The sequence below is a fragment of the Cebus imitator genome, unplaced genomic scaffold (assembly GCF_001604975.1).
Source record: "Cebus imitator isolate Cc_AM_T3 unplaced genomic scaffold, Cebus_imitator-1.0 Scaffold216, whole genome shotgun sequence".
Classification (NCBI taxonomy): domain Eukaryota; kingdom Metazoa; phylum Chordata; class Mammalia; order Primates; family Cebidae; genus Cebus; species Cebus imitator.
In genome coordinates this window covers 863,835-873,581 of record NW_016107531.1, presented here as the reverse complement: position 1 = coordinate 873,581, position 9,747 = coordinate 863,835, and the positions used below count along the sequence as shown (strand labels likewise).

At 53.5% G+C, this 9,747-nt stretch overlaps 1 protein-coding gene across 2 annotated transcripts in view; it reads right to left on the bottom strand.

Annotated features, from left to right (window-relative positions):
* ENG (endoglin) overlaps positions 1 to 9,747 on the bottom strand; it is a 40,135-nt gene that overhangs the window by 26,086 nt on the left and 4,302 nt on the right. For both annotated transcript variants that reach the window (XM_037745898.1, XM_017549060.2), the window contains exon 2: positions 2,457 to 2,608. In XM_037745898.1, the coding sequence (XP_037601826.1) occupies positions 2,457 to 2,608 (152 nt within the window). The remainder of the gene's footprint in view (positions 1 to 2,456; positions 2,609 to 9,747) is intronic.

Sequence of the window (9,747 nt, the reverse complement as noted above, 5' to 3'; positions counted from 1 at the left end):
TTTTTTTGAGATGGAGTCTCTCACTGTCGCCTAGGCTGGTGTGCGGTGGCGCCATCTCAGCTTACTACAACCTCTGCCTCCCAGGTTCAAGCGATTCTCCTGCCTCAGACTGCCAAGTAGCTAAGATTACATGCCCGGCTAATTTTTTGTATTTTCAGTAGAGATAGGGTTTCACTATGTGAGCCAGGCTGGTCTTGAACTGACCTCATGATCCACTCACCTCGGCCTCCCAAAGTGTTGGGATTACAGGCGTGAGCCACCACACACAGCCTCAAACTTCTTAATATGGTGAAGTATGTTTTGCCATCTCCCCTGTCCTGCAGGGGAACCTCCAGCTGCTGCCACGTGATGACCCCAGACAGAGCCTGCTGCCTCTGCCTCTGCATTCATTCTATTCTGTGGTTTCCACACCACCTCCTTCCCTTGGTGAGCTCCTGGACATACATGTTGTACCTTCCTCCAAGCCTAAGTCTCCTTAGCTTCCAAGATCAGACGAGATCAGGTGTGTTCAGGATGGTGTGGCCATCATCACAAGCCCTGCCTAATCTGTAGCAGCTGGGGTGCCCCGGCCCTGTGCTCCCTGAGAATGTACCAGTCCCCTGGATCCTGGCTGTCTGTCTACACACATGTGTCCTGTAGACCTGGACACCTGCCAAGAGGCCCTCCTCTCACCCTGGCCCGGTATTGAGCCATTAGGGCTGGGGGATCGCAGGCACACAGAGGAGGCACAGGGACCTGAACATTGACACGAACAATGTTAACTTACAGCAGTAGTCGCATTTTGAATATCATTCCCAAATTTGAAGAAAAATGACAATGCCTATGAAAACCACACAAAGTATGTTTGGGGCTATCTATGATTTGGAAATTATCAAAGCCCACAGTCCTCGTGGAGGGCAGGGCAGTGGGGAGCAGGGCCCCCTGATATTGGTGGTCTGAGCACTCTCTTATCACTGCACAAACGCCGGGCAACTTAACAGTTTTGAGGGCAGATTGGCCATAAGTTTACCCAGAGCTGACACCGCGAAGTCATTGTCAGGACCTAGGCTACATCAGCCAGGTGTAACCTCCAGGCCGACTAGGCCAGAAGCCACCTGAATGCTGAGATCTACCTGGGGAACCAAGTGACAGGCTGGCTCTGGCATCCCCAGGGATCGGTGTAAACATTGGCCCTGAGCATGTCACTCCATCGCTCACAACCAGCCTCAGTTTCCTCCTCCAAGAAGTGGGGATAATAACAGACCCCAGCAGATGAGCCTCGGAGGCTTAATACATGTGAGATGCTTCATTTCTGGCATAGAGTCGGCCCTAGCATAGTCTCTAGCACACAGCACTTAACAAAGGTGTTATCATTTTTGAGGCAGAGTCTCGCTCTGTTGTCCAGGCTGGAGTGCAGTGGCGCAATCTTGGCTCACTGCAACCTCCGCCTCCTAGGTTCAAGCGATTCTTCTGCCTCTGCATCCTGAGTAACTGGGATTATAGGCGAGTGCCACCATGCCTGACTAATTTTTGTACTTTTAGTAGAGACAGGGTTTCACCGTGTTGGTCAGGCTGGTCTCGAACTCCTGACCTTGTGACCCTCCTGCCTCAGCCTCCCAAAGTGCTGGGATTACAGGCATGAGCCACTATGCCCAGCCTTGTTATTATTAAGGAGGACAAAAATATCAGACAAACTGATGGTGGGCTGGGGTCTCCTGGGGAGAATCGTCTCCAGGCCAGCAGCAGCCTTTGGATCTCTGAGGGTCACAGATGTTCAGTTGGGGACATTCCAGGGAGAAAGATCTGGGCTCAACTGAGAAGCACTTTTATCTTTTTTTGAGACAGGGTCTCACTCTGTTTCCCAGGCTGGAGTCGAGTGGTGCGATGTTGGCTTACTGCAAACTCCCCCTCCTGGGTTCAAGTAATTCTCCTGCCTCAGCCTCCCAAGTAGCTGGGATTATAGGCACATGCCACATGCCCAGCTAATTTTTGTATTTTTAGTAGATACAGGGTTTCACCTTGCTGGCCAGGCTGGTCTCGAACTCCTGGCCTCAGAGATCCACCTGCCTTGGCCTCCCAAGTGCTGGGATTACAGGTGTGAGCCACCACGCACAGCCTGAGAAGCACTTTTCAAAGTCCAAGCTGCCCAGAGTGGAGCTGCGTCCTCTGAGATCCCATGAGGTCTCCACACTGGAAGTGCATAAGCAACACTCACCTGGTCCCCCCACCCGCCTGGCTCTTCTCTACCCAGCTCTTCCCACTTAAGTCTTGTGGTGGCACCCATAAGATTGCCCTGATCCAGACTCTGCCCCTAGAAATGCCACCTCTTATAGACCCTGTGAGATGCCCATATCACCCTCTTGGCAGGGGTCCTGATGAGGACTCAGCCACTGACAGCCACGAGGAAGGCACCCCTAACCCCGTCTGACTTGGAGCTTCCTCTGAGCCCCCACCTGACCCTGCCATGGGACACTCACCCTTGGGAACTCCAGGAAGAGGACATGGACTTCGAGGATGGCGTTGGGGACCTGAGCCACACAGCCCTCCAGGACCTGGCTGGTGGTGTATGTCACCTCGCCCCTCTCAGGGTCCAGAGGCTGAAGGTCACAATGGACTGTTTCTTCAAGATCTGTTGGAGAAACATCCAGAAAGAGGCCAGGTGAGAATAAGGTGATGACACTGACTCTACTTTGCAAATGTCTCCTAGGGACTCGACACGCGCTAAGGGCTTTACTGCACTGTCAGCCACCTTACGGCATGGATATCGTTATAGCTATTCCATGGATAAACCCAGGCCTGGAGAGGAAACATCTCTGCTCAGGGTCAGTGCTGCTTGGTATAGGACTGACGAATTAGAAGACACCCAGCTAAATTCAAATTTCAAATAAACAATGAGTATTTTTAAGTATTAATATATTGCAAATACTGCATAGAACATATTAATCCTAGATAAATTTTCATTGTTTATCTGAAATTCAGATTTCACTGGGCCTTCTATATTATTTATTTATTTAGATAGAGTTTTGCTCTTATTGCCCAGGCCAGAGTGCAATGGCGTGATCTCAGCTCACCGCAACCTCCGCCTCCCGGGTTCAAGTAATTCTCCTGTCTCAGCCTCCCAAGTAGCTGGGATTACAGGCATGCGCCACCACACTTGGCTAATTTTCTGTATTTTTAGTAGAGAGGGGGTTTCTCCATGTTGGTCAGGCTGGTCTCGAACTCCCGACCTCAGGTGATCTGCCCACCTCGGCCTACCAAAGTGCTGGGATTACAGGCGTGAGCCACCATGCTGATCTTTTTTTTTTTTTTAATTTAATTAACTAATTAATTAAGAAGGGATTTTACTGTGTTGCCCAGGCTGGTCTTGAACTCCTGAGCTCAGGCAATCTGCCCACCTTGGCCTCCCAAAGTGCTAGAATTACAGACATGAGCCACTGCGCCTGGCCCTATTTTTAATTTTTTTTTTTGAGGCAGACTCTGCTCTGTTGCTCAGGCTGGAGTACAGTGGCAAAATCATAGCTCACTGCAGCCTCCACCTCCCAGGCTCAAGTGGTCCTCCCATCTCAGCCTCCTGCGTGGCTGAAACTACAGGCATGCACCACCACACCCAGCTAATTTTTGCATTTTTATAGAGATGGGGTTTCACCATGTTGCTCAGGCTGGTATTGAGCTCCTGGACTAAAGGGATCCTCCCATTTCGGCCTCCCAAAGTATGCGGATTACATGCATGAGCCACCATGCCTGGCCTATTTTTATTTGATGTGTCTGGCAACCCTAGCTTCGTGGCAGGGCCCAGGTGTGAACTGACATCTCCCTCCAGAAAGGCAGGAGCTGAGCTCAGGAGACAAAGCTTCCCCTCTCGTACCTCAAGGCAGTGGGAGGAATGGCCTGAAGGGGTTGAGACTTCCCTGGCCCCAAGGGACAGGGTGAGCCGACAGGGCGGCCCAGGTTCGGAGGGAGGCTGCGGGAGCCCGCAGAGCCCAGAAACACAGGTCCTGAGGGAAAGGAATGGAATTTCACCCTGACCTAGCAGGAGAGGAAGAGGAAATGAGGCCCCACACCTCGTCCTGAGGAATGTGCCAGGGAGGAAGGGGGGCTCCGGAGGAGGGAAGGAGGACAGAGAAGGGGAGACTGTTTGGAAGTTTGTGTCTCCATCTTGTCGCGCTTACTTCCTGTTTTCTTGGAGATCAAAGATGGGCGCGGAGAGACTGGCCTCATGTCCAGCCAAGGCCGGCTCGGAGGAGGGGGCAGGGAGGCTTCCTCCGAATCCCGGGCTGTCTGGAGCCTCACCGGCCTCCTTCTGCACCTTTCCACTGCATGCTGGGCTCTGGGCCCCAGAAGTCAGCAAAGGACGTGGGACAGCCGCCCCTTGCCATGGCAACGCCATTCCCAGCTCTATCTTGTGAAGGAGAAGATCTGGAAGGGGACCCTTGGCTGCCGGGGCCCAGGCCTTGTATGTCCTCCCTCTGGCCCTACCCTGCACGTCCCAGGGACTCTGGAGTGCCTGGGCATAATGGCATTTTGGTTAAAAGCAAGCTCCCTGGAGCCAGGCCGACCTAGCTTGCCTCTCAGGCCCAATGCTTACAAGCTATGTGGCTTTGGTGAATGATTTCACCCCTTGAGGCTTCAATTTCGTGGTCTGTAAAATGACAGCAAATAGAACCCACATGATCCATAGAGGTGGTTGGGAGGACTCCATGAGACTGGGCACATGGCAATTCTTTCTTACATTTCTATTTATTTATTTTTCAGATAAGGTCGCACTCTGTTTCCTAGACTGGCGTGCAGTGGTGTGATCATGGCTCACTGCAGCCTTGAGCTCCTGGGTTCAAGCGATCCTCCTGCCTCAGCCTCCTCAGTAGCTGGGACTACAGGTGTGTGCCACCACGCATGGCTAATTTGTTTTATTTTTAGTAGAGACTGGGTCTCGCTCTGTTGCTCAGGCTGGTCTCAAACTCCTAAGCTCAAGCAATTCTCCCACCAGAGCCTCCCAAAGTACTGGGATTACAGGTGTGCGCCACCGTGCCTGGCCGGCAGTTCTCTTAATTACAATTATTTTACTGACCTCAGTCACTATAGAATTGACTGATCTAAGGGGTGGGGTGAAGTGGCGTGCTGGGCAGCCTCCAGGTGATGGTCCTCTGGGATGGAGAGGCCACTGGGGCCTCCCTCACCCCAACAAACTCAACGGCCTATGCTACCTCCTGTTTCCACCTGCTCTGACCCAGCAGCCCCGTGTTCTCCCCACCCTCTCCTTTCCTCATCAGCGAGCACAGGTTCCTTGGCTATTACCTAGTTTAAGCCTCTCCTACTCAGATGGGGAGACTGAGGCCTGGAGGGGCGGGACACGTCAAAGTTTCACAGCACATGGCTGACCAGGCCGGGCCTCGGACCCACGTCTCCCGACATGACCCAGTGTCTGGCCTGCAGATTGTCACAGCACCTCCCTCTTTCCCTTTGGGACTTTCCCTGCCCCCTCCCCAGACTTCCAGGAACCCCAGTTCCTCCCGGATTGCTGAGGCCGCCTGGGGCCGCCTCCTCCATGCCGTCAGCTGGCGGGAGAGGCCACAGGCCTGGCCATTATGTAATGATCAGATAACAGGCCTGGCGGGGAGATCAGATAAGAGGTCCATTTATTTTGGGGACTTTTCGAATCCTGGCCACCCCCACCCCTCAGACGAGAATGGGGAGACAGGAGGGAGTGTGACGCCTGGGCCTGTCTCCCGGAGCCTGAGGCGGGCCCAGACCAAGCTGAAAACAATCCCCTGGCACCAAGGGAAACGCCAGGACCTCCCGGGACTGGGTCAGAGGAGGAGCCACTGGGGGCCTGGGTGACTGGAGCCCCAAGTGAGAGACTCAGGAGCCACCTCTCACCACTGTCCCCTCTCCACTCACGTGCACACAGCGCCTCCCAGACCTTCCAAACGGCTACCTCCAGGACCCTGGAGGACGATCAAGAAAAACAGCTCTGGAGCCAGATGGCCTAGGTCAAATCCCAGCTCTGCCTCTCAAAATGCTGGTCACCTTGAACAGAAGCCTGACTTCTCTGAGCCTCAGTTTCCCCATTTGCAGACCAGCAATCATTGCTGCAGCTGCTCCCATCATGCTTACTGGGAGCCTAGGTAACATTTCAAGGCTTTACACGGGTGTACTCATTTGATCCTCACAGCAGCCTCATGAGGTGGAGGTGGCAGCTGCTATCACACCCCTGAACACTCAAGAAAACTGAAGACCAGGGCAGTTAAATAATGTGTCCGAGGTCACCTGACTACTCAGTGCTGGGGCCTGGATTTAACCCAGGTAGTCGGGCTCCAGCAAGCTGTGGGCACTCGCAGGCCGACTGTCAGTTTGATGGGGCGACCCTGTCAAGTGCCTGCTACGGAGTAGGTGCCCCAGACACAGAAGCTGTGAGTATTATTTCATCATACCAGAGCACAGATACTTTTCTTCCCTGCCCCTCTTTTTTTTTTTTTTTTTTTTTGAGATAGAATCTCATTCTGTCACCCAGGCCAGAGTACAATGTCTCGAGCTCGGCTCACTGCAACCTCCTCGTCCTGGGTTCAAGCAATTCTCACGCCCTCAGCCTCCTGAGGAGCTGGGACCACAGGTGCACCACCACACCCCGCTAATTGTTGTATTTTTTGTAGAGACTGGGTTTTCGCCCTATTGCCCAGGCTGGTCTCAAACACCCGGGCTCAAGCAGTCTGCCTGTCTCAGCCTCCCAAGGCAGACACTTTTCAGTGAGTCTTTTTTGCTGCAAAGCCTGCCCCACCTTGTTCAGCACCACACACACACACCCCAGCCACCCTTTGCTCTTTTCAGGTTCAATTACAGCCTCACAGATTTCCCAGCATCCAGCCCAGTCACTGTGCCCAGCCACAGCAAGGTCTCAGCGCACCTTGGCCCCGGGCGCCCCCATGGTTCCGCAATGCCTGCAGCGTCAAGTTCCCACAATGCAGCCTGAAGTGGAGGCGAAAGGCACAGCGATTGGCCCGATGCGGGGGCTCATACCTGTAATCCCAGCATTTTAGGAGGCCAAGGTGGGTGGATCACCTGAGCTCTGGAGTTCGAGACCAGCCTGGCCAACATGGCAAAACCCATCTCTACTAAAAATACAAAAACTAGCCAGGCGTGGCGGCGTGCGCCTGTAATCCCACCTACTCGGGAGGCTGAGGCAAGAGAATTGCTTGAACCCTGGACGTGGAGGTTGAAGTGAGCCAAGATTATGCCACTGCACTCTAGCCTGGTTAACAGAGCAAGACTCTGTCTCAAAAAAAGCAAAGCAAAGCAAAGCAAAGCACAGCAATCTGACAGATATCAAAGATGCCGAAGGTTCAGGTCCCGATTCTTCCACCCGCCAGCTGCCTTTCCACCCTCAGGGTTCTCATCTGTAACGTGGGGATGAGGGTCATCACAGCTTCCTATGGAGGCGGTGAGCCAGCTGGTAAATGACACCAGCACAGCACTAGGCCAGGTCCTGATAAGTTGGGCTTGCTCAGGAACTGGTGACTGCTGTCACAATTATTTATGCCTCGTCAGTGGGGATATGTGGGCTCTTCCCTCAAACACACCTCGCTCCTGCCCCTACCATGCCCTTTCCCAGACCAGCACTCATCCTTTGTTTGACCACCTGGCCTGTTTTTGAGAGTCAGGGTCTTGTTCTGTTGCCCAGGCTGGAGTGCAGTGGTGCAATCATTGCCCACTGCAGCCTCTACCTCCTTGCCTCAAGCAGTCCTCTGCCTCAGCCTCCCAAGCAGTCACAGGTGTGAGTCACTATGCCCGACTAATTTTTAAAGTGTTTATGGAGAAAGGTCTCGCTATGTTGCCCAGGCTGGTCTTGAATGCCTGGCCTCAAGTAATCCTCCCTCCTTAGCCTCCCAAAACATTGGGATTACAGGCATAAGCCACTGTGCCCAGCCCCTGGCCAACTTCTATTCATCCTTCAAAATCCTGTCCTGGAAATCTCATTGAAGTCAGCCCCTCCTTTCTCAGCTGCACCCGTCCTTGGAGAACCCCGCATGCCCAGGTGTGCTGTTCTGTCAGCGTGTCTGCACTCCCAGCAGTGACTTTTTCCAGAACAAGGAGAGTCCACACCCTTCCATGTCCCCTCACTTAGCCTAGGGCTCAGAGCAAACATCCATTTGTGGAATTGGCTTCTCGGGGCTGCCTCTGACCTGCTGGATGACCCGCATCGAGTCCCTTCACCCTTCTGGGACCCTGTTTCCCCACGGCTAGTGGGTGGGGAAGAGGGAGGGATGGTTAGGACATATTCTAATTCTACTGGGGTTCTGACGGTCTGTTTCACCTAAGGATGATGGGAGAAAGAGAGGGCAGGGCATAGATGGGGCTTCTGAAAGTAAAGGTGGGGTCCCAGGGGTTGTGCCCCAGATCCATTATGGGGACTAGGGAAAAGGCTGAGCGCCTGCGGGGAGATCAGGCAACAGGAGGCTCCTCATTCCCTCCCCTGCGGCAGCACAGTGCAGAGCTTGGGCTCAGGGCTCAAGCCCCAGTGGCCCATTTCAGGGCAGTGTTACTGGGTAAATCCCTATACCTAACTGAGTTACACAAGTGCCTTAGTCTTCCCATCTGTCAAATGGAGGCAGCAGGAGTGTCTCCTCCATAGGGCTTTTGCGAGCGTTAAGTCTGACAGTACACATCCCATGCCTAGAGCAGTGTCTAGCATACAGTAAGTGCTGAATAAATGCCAGCTGTTATCTTTTTACTCCACCCCTAGCCCTGCCACAGTGGTTGATGCCAGCTAAACCCCGGATGAGGGTCCCCTTTGGCCTCCAAAGCCGGTACCCCAAAGCCTGGCTGAAACTAGGAGCAGGGCCTCAGAGCCAGGATAAACAGTTGTCCAAGTCTCCAGCATCTGGGCCACAAAAGTGGAGGGAAAAGCAGCTGAATTTGGAAGCAGACAACCTGGAGTGGAAATCTGGACCTGTCATTTGACCCAACCCTCAATTTTCTCATCTGTAAACTGGGGATAGAGGCGAGGAGGAGCTGGCGCTATGCCTGACATGCTGGGGACAGAGGAGAGGAGGCTGCCTCGCTCTTGTCCAGATCCCCTTCCAGCACTGGGGCAAACAGATAGGTCTGTCGCCAGAGGGCCCAGCACCAACCCATCTGTGACCACGAGCAAGTCCCTCTGTCCCTCTGGGTCACATCTGTCTGGATGAGGCGAGGGAGAATCCTAGTAGTCACATCCCCCGTGTCCTGGGGAACCCACCCTCTCCTGGTTCACATGGCCTCTGCTCCAGCCTCTTTGTCCTCCTGGCAAATGGGAACACAGCCTCTAAGAGGTGGGTGTTTGTGGTCTTGGTCCTGCACCACTGACCCTTCTCCTGCTAGTCCCAGACCCCCCACAGGCGGCCAGCTGCATGGGGGCTTCAAGTCCTTCAGCAAAGGATCCTCCACACTCAGGAAACACTCTGCCACCCAGCCGCCCAGCACGGGCAACGAGCCCTCGCAACCCTGCTGCCGGGATGAAATCCACATGAAATAATCCAAAATACAGGAAAAGGTGCATGTACCAGAACTGTGCATCATGGTGGTATTTATAACTAGAACAAAGGGGAAACCACCTAACTATTTAACAATAAGGGATCTGCCAGGCAAACGGTGACAGGTTGATGGGACAGAATTTTCCAGAACAGCAAGAGGATGGTCATAAAGTCCACAGGACAGCACGTAGACCTGGTTTGAAAGAAGTAGACAAAAGACTCCCAGAATGTGGACCCACCTGGATTAAAAGTCGCTTAAAAAGTA